This window comes from Erinaceus europaeus, chromosome 4 (assembly GCF_950295315.1).
Source record: "Erinaceus europaeus chromosome 4, mEriEur2.1, whole genome shotgun sequence".
Lineage (NCBI taxonomy): Eukaryota > Metazoa > Chordata > Mammalia > Eulipotyphla > Erinaceidae > Erinaceus > Erinaceus europaeus.
Window position 1 is genome coordinate 65,440,047 of NC_080165.1, and position 20,456 is coordinate 65,460,502.

At 42.2% G+C, this 20,456-nt stretch overlaps 1 protein-coding gene across 1 annotated transcript; it reads right to left on the bottom strand.

Annotated features, from left to right (window-relative positions):
* Positions 1-318: 318 nt before the first annotated feature.
* TREM1 (triggering receptor expressed on myeloid cells 1) lies at positions 319-19,451 on the bottom strand. Its single transcript, XM_060189782.1, has 4 exons — positions 19,322-19,451; positions 16,985-17,350; positions 14,541-14,745; positions 319-2,185 (listed from the first exon to the last, which is right to left on the bottom strand). The coding sequence occupies exons 1-4, from the start codon at positions 19,374-19,376 to the stop codon at positions 2,080-2,082; spliced, it is 732 nt and encodes a 243-aa protein (XP_060045765.1). The 5' UTR covers positions 19,377-19,451; the 3' UTR covers positions 319-2,079.
* Between the last annotated feature and the right edge of the window lie 1,005 nt (positions 19,452-20,456).

Below are 20,456 nucleotides of genomic sequence, written 5' to 3' on the forward strand. Positions count from 1 at the left end.
AAGAAGCCAGGAGGGAAGTGCTGCAAGAGGAAGCAACTCCCTTAGGAAAATGCAGAAGGAAAAAGAGGTCACTGCCCTTGTGACATCTTCCTTCCTGCTTTCATTCTGCTGTAACTTTCTTGGGCAACAGCACCCAGTACTCCCCACCCTATACCAGAGCCAACTTAGATTCACCCATCTGATGTTCCACCTCTCTGCTCACTTCCTCTGGTCAATGGGACATTCCTGTCACTAACCACTGTATTCCACAGCCCCTCCAGCTTCCCCCCTGCTTGGAATAATATTGTGCATTCTCATTTGACTGAAAGTCTGGCTCAATTTTCTCTTTTGTATATACTTTATTGGGGTTAAATAGTTTATAGCACAGTTGTCATCACATTAGTACAACTTCTGATCTCTCCATGATAGGTGTCTGCAAAACACTCACTCCCCTCAATGTAGATTCTTTCCCTCCACCATATACCAGGACTCCCTCCCACTCCTTTCCCACCTTATCCAGGGTATTTTGCTTTGGTGCAATGCACCATACTTAGTCCAAGATTTGCCTCATGTTTTCCTTTACTGTACTTGTTTCTCAAGTCTCATCTACCATGTTCCTGGGGGCAGTGCCATCCCTCTACCCTGGGAGTGTTCAGACAGAGTGGTTGATGAGGAAGACCTTGTGTGGTAAGCTCTGGAAGGGAAGCGCTGGGCCACAGCTTTCTCACAGAAGGAAAGGAAATGTTGCACTGAATGTAGAAATATAACCTCAGAAAGTGATGGACTGTGTGTGGCAAGGTGTGTGCTTCAAGGTGTTTAGGGGAAATTTAGCTCTGGCCATTACTGAACTGAAATGGATGGACTCATCACTCTTTTACCATCAGTGAAGTCCCTCCTCCTTCGGAATCCAAAGAAGGAGGAAGTTAGAAATCCTGATTTAGAGCTATTAGTGTTTTCCTGGGTGTCTATTTTTTCAGTGAGCTTAGGAGTTAAACAGTACTAGAGTAAGAGAAGGAGAAGGAGGAGGAGGAGGAAGAGGAGGAGGGCAAGAAGGAAGGCAGGAGGAAAAGGACCATATACTAATTTGGCCTCCAGAGCCTAAGGTGAGACCCCACCACACCCGCCCCTTGAGGAAAGAGTTGTTCAAGTATAAGGTCAGCTCAGGTTTCCTCAGCTCTAGATGGTTCTGAGGTGTTTAGTCATCAGTAGAGAAACTTTTTCATTTTTTATTCCTGCCCACAAGTTCCAGTCAGATACGTCTCTACTCAAATTATTTTTTCATTTCTTTTATACTAGATATAATTTCAAAGAGAGAGATGTCAGAGCACTCCTCCACTAAGTGTGATGACAGGGCTCAAAACAGAAGCCTCAGGCATGCAAAACCTGAAGTCTTTTAACAGGAAGATCTTCCCAGCTATCATTTATGTGGAATTCTGAGGACTCTGACAAAAAGAACTCCTGAAAATGTACACAACAGATAAACAATCTTCTCCATCCTTGAAGACAGAATTGGTCCAAGGTAATGTCCTGGGATACCATATTCTTCACTTCTCTTCTAAGATGTAAATGTATCAGTATGCCATCTTGTCGTCTCATTTATGGTCTTCATCACCCTTTTCTGAGAGTGTTGCAAGGGTCAAAGATAAAGGGAGAAATGTCAATGTCTGATTCTAAAGAATCTGGGAGAGCCAGGTGCTTCTGTAGGGGGAACCCTCATCCAGCCCATCACAATGTTTTGGTCCAGGACAAGTGTCAGGGTAGTGTTAGCAGTTGAGTCCTCTGCAGCTCACCAGCCCCACTAGATGGAGACAGCAGAAAGCATGGACTCTGTATTTAACACAAATGCAGAACCACTATGGGAAAGGAAATCCAAAGCCACAGCTGCCTCTTTCCTGAAGGGGCAAAACACTCTGGCTCAAGCTCATTAGCGAAATGAGAGGGCCAGGCTGATGGGATTCCTAGTCATTAGATACCCTAAATTAGAAAGTCAGCTCATGTCAGTGCCCAGCATCCTTCCTTCAAGTATTCCTCTTCTGCATAGCTGTCACGTGGCTGTGGATGGAAGTTATTCTCAGAGGTCATCCTCATGGACCCTTAGGCCTAGGATCCAAATGACCTCTGTGTGATAACTAGCAGAATGGTGAAGACCAGGCTCTTACTCAGGAGTCCACACACCACAGCGAAGGCAATGCTGATCACAGAGGTCCTAGGGGAGAGAAGAGAGGGACTGTCAGTACTGCCAGTGATGCACTTGATTCCATCACTGTCCTTTGCACCCCAGATCCTCTCTGCTTAGGGCTCCCTATCACCTTTCTTGTCCTGACTAGCCCTGTGCATTTCAGTTTGTCCCAGTACCTAAAAATCAGTGACTCACAGGGTCCATGTCCAGACTGGCTGGGGTGAAAGGGCAAGAGACAAGCTCCTCTTTGTGGTGAATAGACATTTTACTACAGAGCCAGGAGACCTGGTTTTTATTCTCAGCTTCTCCTTCCTGAGACAATAACTTTCCCTCTTTGTCTTTCATTTCCACCTCTACACACTGCGAAGAGGGGCCACTGTGGTGGATTTGCAGTGCCAGCAATGAACCCTAGCAATGAACCCTGTTGGCAGTTGAAGAAGAAGGTGGAAGAGGAGGAGAGGAAGAAGAGGAGAAAAAAAGAAAAATAATGTTAAACTTACAAAAATCAGCAGGAAATAGAATAAAGCACAGATATGAAATAAAGCCAAGCCATAATTTAAGAATGGACGTATTTGCACAGCCAAGACTTAAATCCAAATGTACAAACAAGTAGAGATGCCTATGACAGCAAGGCACTAGAATGCAGCGAAGACCTATTGGTGCTGAGATCCTCACCAGTCCTGTCCTAGGGGTGGGGGGTGGAGTAGGGTCAGGAAGCCAACACCTCTCTGGCCCTTTCTAGTAATATTTTTGCCACTTGGGTCTGTGCCCTGATTAGATCCCTGCTGAGAAAAGTTTTGGGTGCTACTAACTTCACTTTTCCTGGGGTTCTGCTGCCAGCACCCTGCTTTATTTATCCCCCTAGGTAGAGAGCTCCTGTTAAACACAATCTGTTGAATGGTGAACACCTGTTTAGCAGAATCCAGAGTATACTCAATCTATACCTGCTCTTCCCAGATATTTTTAAGATCCCAAATTATTCACATACAGAAACCAATGTTTCTGGTATTGGGAAATCCAAACCAAATCTCTATTACAAATATTATCAGCCTAATCTGTGATTTTTATACCAGTACCCACAACCTGTGCAACTGTGAAAAAAAAAAAAAGGTATCTTTCTGTATCTGAATTGCACTAATGAAATAAGCTAAATAAGAGTCTCAAGAACAGAGCAGATCGCTTTCTCTCCTCTCCTCTGCTCTCCTCTCCTCTCCTCTCCTCTCCTCTCCTCTCCTCTCCTGGATCAACTAGGAATACCAAAGGAGACCACCCGGGCCGAAACAAGACAGGACTAGAATGACCACAGGAACCCAGTAAATCACCCATGAGTACAAACACGCATGGCTGGTGACAGAGAGGAGAGAAGGGCCTAAGGAGAGATTAAGTGGCTGCTAACAGTTCAACAGTTTATCAGTGGAGACACCACCTCCAGTCTGCTCCACAACAAGGGGACAGCTGAAGGGAGGAAAGGACTCCCCAGAGACTCACTAAGTGCAACTTTGAGTCTCCATTGCTACTACCCTCAGAATCTGGAGCAGCAACAGGGAGGGACACCAGGGGACAGAGATCTAACCGGGAAACTCAGGAGAAGACCTATACCTCGGTGGCATAGCTGAGGGGCTGTGAAAGTCTCTTTGCATAACCACTAGATTATCTCTGCCACACCCTGCTTTATCTCTTGGTCAGGAGTCAGTGATTAAGCTAAGAAGCCTATTGACAGTTTAAAAGCCCTCAGGCTCCCATAGCCTACAGGGAAGAAAAAAAAAGAGGCTTTTACACCACTGAGCTCCAACTCAGGGATTGAAAAAACTGTTAACATATATAAAATGGTTAAAACAACAAGAAAAAATATTGGAGACTCGAACCAGGACAAGAGTCCAGCTAAAAGTCCTCCAGAGGGTGAAGCACAAAACAACGAGTTCAACATCCAAACATTAGCTAAGGAAATAATAATAGGAGTGAGTAAAGAATTTGAAAAAATTGTAATCAGAAATGCAGGAACAACAAATGAGAAAATGGAAGAAAATTCTAATTATCTCATGGTTATTAGAGAGCTGAAAGCTGAAATCGCTGAGCTAAGAAGGCAACTAGCTGAACAAGCAAAAACAGTATCAGAACAGGGCAACAAAATAGATGAACTCCAGAAAGCAGTAAAGGGCAGAGAGAATAGAATCTATGAGGCTGAAAACAGAATTAGCAAGATTGAGGATGAATTAGAGACAACTAAAAAAGAAGTAAGAGATCTCAAAAAGAGATTAAGAGATGCTGAAAACAACAACAGAGTCCTATGGGATGACTTCAAAAGAAACAATATACGCATTATTGGCTTACCAGAGGAAGAAAGAGAAGGGGAGGAAGAGAGCATTCTCCAGGCCATAATAGCTGAAAATTTCTCTAGTCTAGACAACACCAAAGACATAAAGATTCAAGAAGCCCAGAGGGTCCCAAACAGAATTAACCCAGACCTAAAGACACCAAGACATGTCATACTTAGATTGGAAAGGAATAAGGATAAAGAAAGGATCCTCAAGGCTGCAAGAGAAAAACAAAGAGTCACCTACAAAGGAAAACCCATAAGATTAGCAGCAGACTTCACCATACAAACACTACAGGCCAGAAGAGAATGGCAAGATATCTATCGAGTGCTCAATGAGAAAGGCTTTCAGCCAAGAATACTATATCCTGCTAGACTGTCATTCAGACTAGATGGAAGCATCAAAACCTTCTCAGACAAGCAACAGTTGAAGGAAGCAACCATCACCAAGCCTGCCCTGAAAGAAGTTCTGAAAGGTCTTCTATAAACAGTCAGACCATCACAAATAGGACATATATCAAAACACTCTAAAACTCTTCAAGAAGGGCGTTAAAATATCTTCAATCTTTGATATCAATAAATGTCAATGGCCTGAATTCACCTATTAAAAGACACAGAGTAGGAAGATGGATCAGAAAACACAACCCAACAATATGTTGTCTACAGGAAACTCACCTAACTCAACTAGACAAACACAGACTTAAAGTGAAAGGATGGAAAACTATCATACAAGCCAATGGCCCACAAAAAAGGGCAGGAACAGCTATTCTCATATCTGACATGATAGACTTTAAAATAGATAAGATTAAAAAAGATAGGAATGGACACTACTTAATGCTCAGAGGATCAGTCAATCAAGAGGACTTAACAATTATTAATATCTATGCACCCAATGAGAAGCCATCTAAATACATCAAACTTCTACTGAAGGAGCTACAGCAATATATTAACAGTAACACAATCATAGTAGGGGACTTCAACACCCCACTATCTCAACTTGACAGATCATCCAGGAAGAAAATCAGTAAAGACATAAGGGAGCTAAATGAAGAGATAGATAAACTAGAACTATTGGACATTTTCAGAGTCATTCATCCCAAGAAACTGGAACACACATTTTACTCAAATCCACATGGATCATTCTCAAGGATAGACCATATGTTAGGCCACAAAGACAGCATCAGCCAATTCAAGAGCACTGAAATCATCCCAAGCATCTTCTCAGACCACAGTGGAATTAAACTAACACTTAATAATCAACAAAAGATTAGTAACAGTCCCAAAATGTGGTAGCTCAACAGTACACTTCTTAACAACTTCTGGGTCAAAGAGGAAATCAAGGAAGAAATCAAAATGTTTCAAGAGTTCAATGAAAATGAAGACACAAGCTATCAAAATATTTGGGACACAGCTAAAGCAGTCCTAAGAGGGAAGTTCAGAGCTATACAAGCACACATTAGGAAACAAGAAAAGGCACAAATAAACAGCCTGATTGCACATCTTAAAGACCTAGAAGAAAAACAACAAAGGAATCCTAAAGCAACCAGAAGGACAGAAATCACTAAAGTTAGGGCAGAAATAAATAACATTGAGAATAGGAAAACCATACAAAAGATCAACGAAAGTAAATGTTGGTTCTTCGAAAGAGTAAACAAAATCGACAAAACTTTAGCCAGACTCACAAAACAAAAAAGGGAGAAGACCCAAATAAATCGGATAGTAAATGAAAGAGGAGATATCACAACAGACACTGCAGAAATTCACATATCATGCGAGGCTTCTATGAACAACTATATGCCACCAAGCTAGAGAACCTGGAAGAAACTAATGATTTCCTAGATACCTACCAACTTCCAAAACTAAGTAAAGAGGAAGTGGATAACATGAACAGACTCATCAGAGCTAATGAAATTGAAACAGTTATCAATAATCTTCCCAAAAATAAAAGTCCTGGACCAGAGGGTTTTACAAATGAATTCTACAAAACTTTCAAAGAAGAACTAAAACCTCTACTTTTAAAAGTCTTCCAGAAGATTGAAGACACTGGAATACTCCCTGCCAGCTTCTATGAAGCCAACATCACCCTGATACCAAAAGCAGACAGGGACACAACCAAAAAAGAAAACTACAGACCAATATCTCTGATGAACATAGATGCGAAAATATTGAACAAAATTCTAGCCAACCGGATACAGCAGTATATCAAAAAGATTGTTCATCATGACCACGTGGGGTTTATCCCAGGCATGCAAGGTTGGTTTAATATACGTAAATCAATCAATGTGATCCACCACATCAACAAAAGCAAGACCAAAAACCACATGGTCATATCAATAGATGCAGAGAAAGCCTTTGACAAAATACAACATCCCTTTATGATCAAAACACTACAAAAAATGGGAATAGATGGAAAATTCCTGAAGCTAGTGGAGTCTATATATAGCAAACCTACAGCCAACATCATACTCAATGGTGAAAAACTGGAAGCATTTCCCCTCAGATCAGGTACTAGACAGGGCTGCCCACTATCACCATTACTATTCAACATAGTGTTGGAAGTTCTTGCCATAGCAATCAGGCAGGAGCAAGGAATTAAAGGCATACAGATTGGAAGAGAAGAAGTCAAACTCTCCTTATTTGCAGATGACATGATAGTATACATGGAAAAACCTAAGGAATCCAGCAAGAAGCTTTTGAAAATCATCAGGCAATACAGTAAGGTGTCAGGCTATAAAATTAACATTCAAAAGTCAGTGGCATTCCTCTATGCAAACACTAAGTTAGAAGAAATTGAAATCTATAGCACAGTTATATACAAGATACTGGGTACTGTCCAGCAAACCATAACAAAGGGACTTTTCAAAGTTAACCCAATTAACAAATAATGTGATGATAATATTAACTATTGATTGTCTTTTTGAACCCTAAGACAGCAGGAACCTCACATCTTCACTATAGAGCCCCTACTTCCCCCAGTCCTGGAACCCTTGGATAGGGCCCACTTTCCCGTATGCATCTCCCAATCCAAACCAAATAACATTGCATCTGCCGATTACAACCTAACCAAAGCAACGATTGCTACCTCAACATGCTTTACCTCAGAATGTATCCAGAGACTTCACGTGTGGAATGACAACCCTTCAGCTTCATTACTCGGGTGAGACCTTTCCTTTAATAGTACACTCTAATTTCATCTCAGGTAGTTCACTTTCTAACAAAGTCCCATAACCTAGATATACACCAGTTTCTGTGAGAGAGAGCTTATGTGCACACGTATCCATAAACTATAAAATATATACCTGAAAGCAGGACTACACTAGAGTTTGCAGTGAGTACCTCCCTAACACTTCCTCTCCACTATTCCAAGCTTGGGATCCATGATTGCTCAACAAATTGTTTGGCTTCATATGTTAACTCTCTTTTCAATCACCAGGTTCCAGATGCCACCAGGATGCTGGCTAGGCTTCCCTGGATTGAAGACCCCACCAATGTGTCCTGGAGCTCAGCTTCCCCAGAGTCACACCCTACTAGGGAAAGAGAGAGGCAGACTGGGGGTATGGACCGACCAGTCAACGCCCTTGTTCAGCGGGGAAGCAATTACAGAAGCCAGACCTTCTACCTTCTGCAACCCTCAATGACCCTGGGTCCATGCTCCCAGAGGGATAGAGAATGGGAAAGCTACCATGGGAGGGGGTGGGTTATGGGGATTGGGTGTTGGGAATTGTGTGGAGTTGTACCCCTCCTACCTTATGCTTTTGTTCACTAATCCTTTCTTAAATAAAAAATTTAAAAAAAAAAAAAGAAATTGAAATCTAGAAATCAGTTCCTTTTTCTATAGCAACAAAAACAATAAAATATCTAGGAGTAAACCTAACCAAAGAAGTGAAAGACTTGTTTACTGAAAATTATGAGTCACTACTCAAAGAAATTGAAAAAGACACAAAGAAGTGGAAAGATATTCCATGTTCATGGGTTGGAAGAATTAACATCAAAATGAATATATTACCCAGAGCCATCTACAAATTTAATGCTATCCCCATCAAGATCCCAACCACATTTTTTAGGAGAATAGAAAAAATGCTACAAATGTTTATCTGGAACCAGAAAAGACCTAGAATTGCCAAAACAATCTTGAGAAAAAAGAACAGAACCGGAGGCATCACACTCCCAGATCTCAAACTGTATTATAGGGCCATTGTCATCAAAACTGCTTGGTACTGGAACATGAATAGACACACTGACCAGTGGAATAGAATTGAGAGCCCAGAAATTAGGCCCCACATGTATGGACATCTAATCTTTGACAAAGGGGCCCAGACTATTACATGGGGAAAGCAGAGTCTCTTCAACAAATGGTGTTGGAAACAATGGGTTGAAACATGCAGGAGAATGAAACTGAATCACTGTATTTCACCAAATACAAAAGTAAATTCCAAGTGGATCAAGGACTTAGATGTTAGACCAGAAACTATCAGATACTTAGAGGAAAATATTGGCAGAACTTTTTTCCGCATAAATTTTAAAGACATTTTCAATGAAACGAATCCAATTACAAGGAAGACTAAGGCAAGTATAAACCTATGGGACTACATCAAATTAAAAAGCTTCTTCACAGCAAAAGAAACCACTACCCAAACCAAGAGACCCCTCACAGAATGGGAGAAGATCTTTACATGCCATACATCAGATAAGAGTTTAATAACCAATATATATAAAGAGCTTACCAGACTTAACAACAAGACAACAAATAACCCCATCCAAAAATGGGGGGAGGAATTGGACAGAATATTCACCACAGAAGAGATCCAAAAGGCCTAGAAACACATGAAAAAATGCTCCAAGTCTCTGATTGTCAGAGAAATGCAAATCAAGACAACAATGAGATATCACTTCACTCCTGTGAGAATGTCATACATCAGAAAAGGTAACAGCAGCAAATGCTGGAGAGGGTGTGGGGTCAAAGGAACCCTCCTGCACTGCTGGTGGGAATGTCAGTTGGTCCAACCTCTGTGGAGAACAGTCTGGAGAACTCACAGAAGGCTAGAAATGGACCTACCCTATGACCCTGCAATTCCCCTCCTGGGGATATATCCTAAGGAACCCAACACATCCATCCAAAAAGATCTGTGTATACATATGTTCTTGGCGGCACAATTTGTAATAGCCAAAACCTGGAAGCAACCCAGGTGTCCAACAACAGATGAGTGGCTGAGCAAGTTGTGGTCTATATACACAATGGAATACTACTCAGCTGTAAAAAATGGTGACTTCACTGTTTTCAGCCGATCTTGGATGGACCTTGAAAAAATCATGTTGAGTGAAATAAGTCAGAAACAGAAGGATGAATATGGGATGATCTCACTCTCAGGCCGAAGTTGAAAAACAAGATTAGAAAAGAAAACACAAGTCGAACCTGAAATAGAATTGGAGTATTACACCAAAGTAAAAGACTCTGGGGTGGGTGGGTGGGTGGGTGGGGAGAATACAGGTCCATGAAAAATGATGAATGAAATAGTGGGGGTTGTATTGTTAAATGGGAATCTGGGGAATGTTATGCATGTTCAAACTATTGTATTTACTGTTGAATGTAAAGCATTAATTCCCCAATAAAGAAATAAATTATTAAAAAAAAAAAAAAGAGTCTCAAGAACAGTGTGCTTTTTTCCTAAGTAAATTATACATTATCTTTTGGGGTATTTGATACATACGTTCTCCAAGACCCTTCCCCACAGACACCCTTAACTCCACTATGGCTGGGAATTCATGTGCCCCAGTTGTCTCTAAAGGTGGACTGGGAATATTCCTGTTCCAGTGGCCAACAGACACACGGAAAAAAAAATGCTCAAAGTCACTAGTGATCAGAGAAATGCAAAAACAAAGAGATGCCATTTCTCATACTATCTATGAGAATGTCATACATTAGAAAGGACAGGAATGGGGACCAGATGGTGGCGCACCTGGTTAAGTGCTCACATTATAGTGCATAAGGACCTGGGTTCAAGCCCCTGGACCCCACCTGCAGGGGGAAAGCTTCAGAAGGGGTGAAGCCAGGCTGCAGGTGTCTCCCTTTCTATCTCCCCTTCTCTTCTCCATTTTTCTCTGTCTCTATCCAATAATAAATATCTTTGAAAAAAATTTTTTTAAGAAAAGAAAGAAGATGAAAGGACAGGAACCAGTGCTGGTGAGGATGTGGGGAGAATGTGAATTGGTCCAACCCCAATGGAAGACAGGCTAGAGAGTCCTCAGAACACTAAAAATGGTCCTGCCCTATGATTTGGCAACCTTTCTGCTAGCGATCTAGCCAAAGAACACAGAAACACCTATCCAATGAGATCTATATACACCTCTCTTTATAGCAGCAAAATTTATAATAGCTCATATTTGGAAGTATCCCAAATGCCAAATGACTGACGAGTGGCTAAGAAAGTTTTGGTAAAGATACACTGAAATGATACACACTGAAACGGTATGCAGCCATTACAGTATGAGGGTATCTTCTCCTATGCCTCATCTTGGATAGAATTGGAAGGAATCATTAAATGAGATAAGCCAGAAGGAGAAGGATGAATACCATTTGATCTTACTCATAGGTGGAAGCTAAGACAAAAGAATGAGGAAGAGGAGGACACAAACAAAGTGAAACCTAGACTGGGTATGATGTATTGAAGCAAAGTAAAGGATTGAGTGGGGAAAAGGGAGGGAGGAGTAGAGAAAGACTTTGGTGGGGGTGGGAGTGCCGTGCTACAAGGACATGAGTGGTTTTGCTCATGTATCAACAACTGTCCTGTAAACCGTTATTTCCCTAATAAAGTTATTTTTTAAAAAAAATTTATTGTCTTGTGTGTGGTCCAGGAGGTGGCTCAGTGGATAGAGCATCGGATTCTCAACCATGAGGTCCTAAGTTCAATCTCCGGCAGCACATGTACCAAAGTGATGTCTGGTTCTTTCTCGTGAATAAATAAATTTAAAAAAATTATTGACTTTATTCATTGGATAGAGATAGTCAGAAATTGAGAGGGTAGGGGAAGGTAGAGAGGGAGAGACCACTTGTGAAGCTTTCCCTCTGAAGGTAGGGACTGGGGGCTCAAACCTAGGTCCTTCTGCACTGTAACATATGCACTCAACCAGGTTCACCACCATCCGGCCCCTGATAAAGTGATTTTTAATAAAAATAAAATTAAAAAAATAAATACTCTTGTCCCAGTCCTGATACGGACAAGTCTTGATGTTCTCACGGATCACCGGAACTTCTTGAGGATTGAGTCAAAATTTCCCTGGGAACTGGACTTGGTTATGACAACTTTGCTAGGTTTCCTTCTCTCCTAGTTCCACTTTCTTAATCTGATGGTTTTGCCTAAGATCCTTTCCTAAAAAATTTACTTAATAAATTTCCCATGGTGTGTGTATGTGTGTGTGGGGGGGGGCAGGTGGGATGGCACATCTGGTAGGGTGCACATGTTACAATGCATAAGAACTCTAGTTGAGGCTCCCAGTCCCCACCTACAGGGGGAAGCTTCATGAGCAGGGAAGCAGTACTGCAAGGATGTCTCTCCCTCTCCCTCTCCCTCTCCCTCTCCCTCTCCCTCTCCCTCTCCCTCTCCCTCTCCCTCTCCCTCTCCCTCTCCCTCTCCCTCTCCCTCTCCCTCTCCCTCTCCCTCTCCCTTTCCATCTCCTTCTCCCTTTCCATCTCCATCTCTATCTCCTCCTTCCCTCTTGATTTCTCTCTGTTTCTATCAAATAAAATATTTTTTAAAATACAGTTTTCCCAAAGGCTGCTTCTAGGGGACCCACCCTAAGTCATAGTGACTAAATTCTTCTTAGGTGCCTCACCAGCCAGCTCTGGACTGACTTTCAGCTCCTCCATCTCTTGGACAATTCGCTCTAAGAGGACTGCCTCTTTCTCAAACAAATCAAAGCCTTCTGTTTTCACAACTGGTCACCCACTGATAGAATAGTTCATATTAGTTAGCAGGAAAAGAAGTTCAGCTTCTGATGGGAATTTGGGTAAAGATTGTACACTCTCAACTTACAGGTTGGAAAATAAAGTGATGAAGAAAGGAAAATATAGACTGTCTAGGTCACTCAGTTGTTGAGTCCACAGAGAGTTAATAATCACCTGCTATTTGCCTGACTGATGCCAGAGAAACAACAAGGAAAAAGCAAGCCCTGCCTTCACCAGCACAGAATTCACTGTCCACAACAATGGGCAAATTAATGCAGGTACCAACCCACATTCCTTTAGCAAGAATTTCTTTGATTTTTGTGTGTGTGTGTGTGTGTAAGGGAGAAACCAGAGCACCACTCCACCGTTCATGATCATCTATTTGTTTTTGTCTTTCTTTTTTTTTCCCCCTGCAGTGCCAAGGACTGAACCCAGGGTCTCACAATGCAAGGCATAGACTCTATTGTCTAGTGACCTCTCTATCTCAAGGAATATTTTTAAAATAATGAATCCACGAAGAGTTTGCAATACATATACAGGGTGGTGTTCATGTTCAAATTCTCTTATGAGATTTGATTTCAATAAGTGATTTAGAGGAAGACAATGACAGCAAGAATATGTTAATATTAGGTCTTATACTATGAAAATAAAAGCTATCTCTATATCTAAAAGCGAGTTAATTATTATTTAAATCATGATTTCTCCACTGATCAAAAAGTATGCATTTGTTATGATTATGAAGAATGAGGGGGTAGGGGGATAGCATAATGGTTATGCAAAGAAACTTTCAAGCCTGAGGCTCCAAAGTCCCAGGCTCAACCCCCTTACCTCCACCCCCACCACAGCCACCACCACCACCAGCTAAAGCCGAACAATGCTTTGGTGTAAAAAAAAACAAACAAAAACAGGGCAGAAGAGATAACATGATGGTGATGCAAACAGACTCTTATGCCTGGAGCTCTGAGGAACTTGGTTCAATCCCCAAAACCACCATAAGCCATAGGTGAGCAGTGCTCTGATAAAAAACAAAACAAACAAGAAAAAGTGACTCACCAAAGACTAGGAAAATGGTGAATGTATTTGCAATTAGAATTGTCAGCGTAAGTGAAAATGAAGAAAAGAAACATGTTAAATTAGTGGAAATCGTTAAGATTCTTTCTCTGCTCACTCAATAGTTAATGTTGAACACATTGTAAAATAAAACAGCATTTAACAATAAACCATAAAGGGAGTGTTCATGCAAAATTAGTGGTTCTTAACTTTGTCTCCCCCTTAAGAAATTTCCTAAAGATCTTACGAAAAATATTGGCCTCACCCTTACCCTCAGCTCCCCACTCCACTCCCAGAAATTCTAATTCTGTTGGTCTGCAAAGCAGCCCATGCATTGGTATTAGAAACAAAAGAAACAAACCAAAAACAAACAAACAAAAAAGCAAAGCACAGTCCAGGTAATCCTAACATGTAGTAGCTGCTTAAAGCAGCTGCTTGGGTTAGACTGGCTTCTAGACCTGGTTTTCATCTCTCTACTATAATAATGACAAAGAAACTGAGGCCAGGGAGGGTTCCTGACTCAGAAAGCTAAGCAGTCAGCCAACTTGATAATGTGAGAAGCCAGGTTCACAAACTCAGAATAACTTTTCCACTATCCTCCTAGAACTCTGGGGTTGGCTTAGTTCACTGGAATTCGGTGAGGATGTCATTTCTCCCATGTTACTCCCTAACGTGCATGGAAATCTTGACCATGTATGGGTGATCCTGGAAGCCTCAATAAAAATCTCCTTACTCGGACCTAGAGAGGGTTATATTGTTATGTGGAAAACAGAGAAATGTTATGCCTATACAAACTATTGTATTTACTGTCGAATGAAAACATTAATCCCCCAATAAAGAAATTAAAAATAATAATAATAAAATAAAACAGAAAGAAAAAAAAAAAAGAATCCCTTTACTCTCCTCACTCTAGCACTTCCTTCCTTCCCTGGGAAGGTCCATCAGGCTGAGGACTCAAGTCTGCTCCTGCCCTCCATGCTCTCCCACCTCTCACTTTCCACATTCCCTTCAGAACATGGACTAGGAATCAAAGGGTTTGGTGTCAAGTCAGAAACCCCAAGATGTGGAAACCATACCTGGTGAGTTCTCTTCCAGTTGTGATACCAGTGCCACCAAGAGTAGAGATGCTAGTAGTTGTCTTGGGTAGTAGTTGGGTCAGGGTCATAGTCCTAGGGCTGGTAGGGAATTTGTGCCAAGTCAGGATGGTGGTAGGGGGATGCGTGGAAACTTGAGGCACGTCCTGAGTAGAAGTCTTGTCTGAGACAAGAGGGCCTGAAGGGTCTACAAGAAAGCATATTGTCTCATGTACACACATACACATACACACTGTTTTTTTACCAGAGCACCGCTCAGCTCTGACTTACAGTGGTATGGGGGACTGAACCTGAGACTTTAAGCTTCTGCCAAGAGAGTCTCTTTGCTTTTTGTTTTTTTGGTTTTTTTTGAGAGTATACTTTGTTTTCTTGTTTGTGCCTCCAGGGTTATCACTGGGGCTCAGTGTCATCACTAAGAATCCACAACTCCTGGCAGCCATTTTTTCCTTTTTTTTTTTTTTTAATTTTTGTCAGGACAGAGAGAAATTGAGTGGAAAGGTAGGTAGAGAGGGACAGAGAAAGCTAGATACCTGCAGGCCTGCTTCACTGCTTGTAAAATGTCCTCCTTGCAGGTGGGGGATGGGGGGTTTGAAGCCATGTCCTTATGCTTGCTAATAATATGTCTGCTTAACCAGGCACACTACTGCCCAGGACCCTCTATTTTATTTTTATTTGACAGGACAGAGAGAAATTGAGAGGGAAGGGTACATAGAAAGGGAGAGAAAAAGATAGACACCTATAGATTTGTTTCACTGTTCTTGAAGTGTCTTCCCTGCAGTGGAGAGGAGGGGCTCAAACCAGGATCCTTGTGCTTGCTAATATGTGGGCTTAACTGAGCACACACCACAGCCCAGCCTCCATGAGGGTCTCTTTGCATAACCATTGTAATATGACTCCTGTCCCTGTATTCCTTAACTTATCCAATCAACATAGACTGAACCCCCCACTCCATACTATGCACACTACTCTAGTTGCTGGGGATACAGAGCCAGGCAAGTACAGACCCTTCCCTCAGGGTGTTTGGAGTTAAACGGGGAGATAGATAAGCAAAGTAAGTGCTACCATCCAGTGTGACAGTGTTGTCTATAAGTGGGGACACAAAGGGAGACCTGGAGCTTTGATTTCCTAAATGAGAGTCATGGGCAGACAGCATCTGCAGCATCTGAGAACAGCTTAGGAATGCTGTCTAGGTCCCATCTTGGATCTATTGAATCAGTCTGCTTGTAATAAGCGCAGATGGCGCAAAGCGCAAGGACTGACATAAGGGTCTCTTTAGAGCCCCCGGCTCCCCACCTGCAGGGGAGTTGCTTCACAGGCGGTGAAGCAGGTTTGCAGGTGTCTATCTTTCTCTCCTCCCTCTGTCTTCCCCATCTCTCTCCATTTGTCTCTGTCTTATCCAACAACAATGACATCAATAACAAAAACAATAATAACTACAACAATAAAAAAAACAAGGGCAACAAAAGGGAATAAATAAATAAATAAATAATTTTTTAAAAACCTTGTAGGCAACTGATGTCCACAGAACTAAGAAACTCTACCTTGAAACACATGGGAACAACTTCAGACACTTCCTTGGGAGGGGGAAATGGCTCATGGAGGTTTCATTGAGGGGAATGACTTCTATGATGGGACCTGAAGACTAAAACTAAATCATCCCAAATTTGTGACTCATCTATCACTTGACCCCACTTCCACAACAGCATGCCCACGCTTGTCTCTGCTACCCAGAGTGCATTCCATACAGAGAACCCTATCTTACTGTTGGACCAAATACTTCTTTTTTATTATTATCTTTATTTATTTATTTATTGTATAGAGACTGCCAGAAATTGAGAGGGAAGGGGGTGATAGAGAGGGAGAGAGACAGAGAGATACCTGCAGCACTGTTTTACCTCTTGCAAAGCTTTCCCTCTGCAGGTGGGGACTGGGGGCTCGAACCTGGGTCCTTGGGCACTGTAACATATGCATTCAACCAGGTGTGCCACCACCCAGCCCTGGACCAAATACTTCTTGAAGACTTCAAATGAGGGAGTCAAGTGGTGATGCACCTTGTTAAGAGCACACACTACAGTGTGTAAGGACCCAGGCTCAAGCCCTGGATCCCCACCTGCAGGGGGAAAACTTCACAAGTGGTGAAGTGGTGAAGTGCAGGTGTCTGTCTCTCTACTTGTCTATCTCCCCTTTTCCTTCTCCATTTCTCCCTGTCTTTACCCAATAATAAATAAATTTAACTAAAAAAATAATGAAGCCTTTGTTTAAAAAAAAAAGGTGAAAACCTTAAATTAGAGCTCAAGAGTTTCTTAGTAAATGACAAGACTATCAGAAGTGCTGAGCTGCTGGTGCAGCTGCCCCTACCCACCTGACCTGGTTCTCCCCACTTTATGTGCCCTCCCCCCACCAACTCCCCATCCCAGGTCACTCACCCCTAGTTACCACCAGGCGGATAGGGAGGGAAAGAATGTCAGGCTCCTTGGAAGCATGGAGGATCACACACCGATATAGTCCTGAGTCTTCCACTTGAAGATTAGTCATTTGAACTCGCAGTACAGCCTCACTGGGCTCATCCTCTAGGAAGTACCTCCCCACCTGGACTCGAGTGATTGTCCCTGATGGTCTCTCTGTCACTGCCAGTGTCAGAGGCTTCCCTCCATCCAACAGCCTCTGCCAAGCTTTCCGGCTATTGGCGTACTTCCAGATGGAAACATGACGTATCACAGTGAGGGTCTGCCCTTCCATTAGGGTATGCTTCTCTTCTGATGCAGCTGCGGCTGCAGCTGCAGCTTGGAATCCTATAAACAGGGAGTCAAAGATAGGCTCTATAATAAATAAGATTTTTTCTCTTTGGGGAAAGAAAAAAGAAGACAAGAGCCACCTCCTTATTGTTCAGACACCTTTTTCTCCTTTGATGAGGTTGTTAAGACCTTAAGGTGCAACTTTCCTTGTGAGGCAACCCCAGATCTTTTCACTGTGAATAACTTGTTATTTTAACTACCAGAGCTAGGCAGCATATTACTCCACAAGTCTACTTTCATGAATGATTGTATTTGAGATGGAGAAATTGTCTGGTTGAAGATAGAATAAGGGGTGGCTGCTAAAATCATGAATGATCGAGCATGATGGGAGGAAAAAGATTATAGAAAAGGATAAATACACAAGAAGAAGAGGGATTGTGAGGATATCAACAAAGAAGGACTTGTCCAACCAACGAAAGGCACTTCCTCTAAGTCAAGAGAATTGAGATCAATTCAACAGGCTACTGGAAAGACAGAAAGGAAGCCATCTTTAGTACATCATGGGCACTGATTTTGACTGTGTGATACTCTTGCTGCCCCTTCCTCGGGTAGCAGAGTTAGTCTTTCTCAAGAGATCTATCCAGTTCACTTTGCAGATGGGGTTTCCCGCATTCTCAAGGATGAACATAGGACTCAGGCTTAGTCATTAATCTCCCTGGTCACACTGATTGGTATAGAAATCGGCACATAACTAGGGCCCAACCAGTCAGAATCCTCCCAGAAACTAATACAGCTATTTAGAAAAGTTTTCTTTCTTACTGACTTTAGCAGGTCAATAGGGGTTTAAAAAAAAAAAAAAACTCAATTGAGAATGAAGTCCATCTTGGAGTAAGAGGTAAACTGCGCAGTAAGGGAAGTCAGTTCCTGGAGGTGGGGCAGTGCTGCTGAGTCTAAGTAAAGCAAATGACAGAGAGACAGAGACCTGAGAGCTCAGCCTCCACTAAAGTGAACACCCAACTTCTTTTGACTTCTGCATCCTGGTCAATAGCACATGCTATTGCAGTCCCCTGGGAAATATGTGTTGAGTGGACACGTCTTTGGGGCTTAGTCAACAGTCAATATTAAAAGCATAAAGATGGAATATAAGGTTAAAATCCTTTAAACTCAAAATCATTTTTTAATATAAAACCAGGGAAAGAACCTAGGTCTCATGCATATGCAATATCACGGCTGGAAGGCCTCCACAGGTCAACTTATTCATTATTTATCTTAAAGACAGAAGGGGGGAAGAGGGAGTAGAAGGGGCAGAGAGATATGACACCGCCACTCCACAGTCCATGGAGCTCCTACAGTACTCCCTCTATGATGCTCCTATGTGGTACTCAGTTGGTGGTGCCAACCTCAAACCCAGAATCTCAGACATGGTGAGACATATCTTGTAAGATAAGATACCTACAGAGTAAGCTATCCCCTGACTTTTTAAAAAACATTTAAAAACATTTATTATATTTATTGAATAGAGACTTCCAGAAATGGAGAGGGATGGGGGAGATAGAGAGGGAGAGAGACAGAGACACCTTCAACCCTGCTTTACTACTCGCAAAGCTTTCACCCTGCAGGTGGGGACTGGGGGCTTGAACCTGGGTCCTTGTGCATGGTAATACATACACTTAACCAGGTACACCACCACCTGGCCCCATCACCTGACTCTAAATAAAACAGAATTTAAGTCAAGTTTCAATTGACTGAGTCATTTTTCCCCACCCAAACTTTTTTTTTTGCATACCTTTGATATAAAAATGCACAGGCTCCCTGTTTCCATAACTCAGGTCCTAAGTGTCTCCTGATTTTGCTAACTATGATAGAGAATTTCAGCCTGGCAGAACCACTGGCTTGTTCTTTCTTGGGTGGCCTCATACCTAGAACTTCAAAAGAAAAAGGAGGTCTCCTCTCTCATGGCAGTAACCCAGATCTAGACCTGCTTTCTCCCCTTCCCTTCTCTCCCCTATTTCTCGTCCCTCACTTTACCTGAGACAGAGAGGAATAGTAACCAGAGCATCCCCTCCAGTGTAGCCTTCCTCATCCTTTGCACGACAGCTCCAGTTACAGCAGTGGTTCCCAGCACAGCAACAATGTGACTCTCTAGCCAGAAGCTCCAGAAAGTTGAACAACAGGATATGAAATCATTGCTAGAAGCTGCTGAGTCTTATAATCTGTTGTCATCACTGACTTCCTTGGCTCCAGACGTCAGAAGCAATGCAAGTGTCAAGAGATGGGGCTTGAGTTTCATGTAACTTCTCCAAACTCCAGTTTCCTACTCTCTGAGAATAATAATTGACTTTCAACCTCAGGACATTCTACTGGGAATAGTACTTTGCAGTGAGCAAAGTCAGAGCCCCTCCCCTTTGTTTCTGGAGACCCATTCTGCATCCTGACCAGTCCAGTTTGTATAAGAGTGCTAGACATAGATGACTATTTCTTTGCTGATAGACAAGGGCAAACACAACAAGGGCAAGGGGACTGGACAGTGGTGCACACATCACTGTGCGTGAAGCCCCCCCAGACCCTAGCTGCAGGAGGGAAACTTCACCTGAAACAGCGCTACAGGTGTCTCTCTGTCAGACTCTCCTATATATATATATATGTGTCTCCAGGGTTATCTCTGGGCTCAGTGCCTAGACTACAAATCCACTGCTCCTGGAGGCCATTTTCCCCGATTTTGTTGATCTTTTGTTGCCCTTGTTGTTGTTAGTTAGGACAGAGAGAAATAGAGAGAGATGGAAAAGACAGAGGGAGAGAGAAAGATAGACATCTGCAGACCTACTTCACCGCTTATGAAGTGACTCCCCTGCAGGAGGGGAGCCAAACTGGGAACCGGTCCTTGCATTTCATGCCATGTGTGCTTAACCCTCTGCACTACCACCTGGTGCCCAGTCTCTACCTTTCTATCCCCCTCCTCTCTCACCCTCAATTTCTTTCTGCCTCCATCAAAAAGAAAAAAAAAAAAAGAGGGAAAAAGTCTTCCATAAGTGGCAATTAATTAATTAATTAATTAATTTTGAAAAACAAATTCCAGACAGTCCTTGAGTATAAGTAACTTAAAGTTTAGCTACACAGAGAGAGGAGACATTTTTGCAAATAAAATTGTTAATTGAAATAAATA

What these genes read in the sequence shown, in the direction of transcription:
- TREM1 (XM_060189782.1), bottom strand. Translation starts at nt 19,376, where the DNA reads ATGAGGAAGGCTACACTGGAGGGGATGCTCTGGTTACTATTCCTCTCT. An exon ending in ACTATTCCTCTCTGTCTCAG is followed by an intron (nt 17,351 to 19,321) that starts GTAAAGTGAGGG and finishes CCCTGTTTATAG; the next exon opens with GATTCCAAGCTGCAGCTGCA. An exon ending in CCGCCTGGTGGTAACTAGGG is followed by an intron (nt 14,746 to 16,984) that starts GTGAGTGACCTG and finishes GCTTTCTTGTAG; the next exon opens with ACCCTTCAGGCCCTCTTGTC.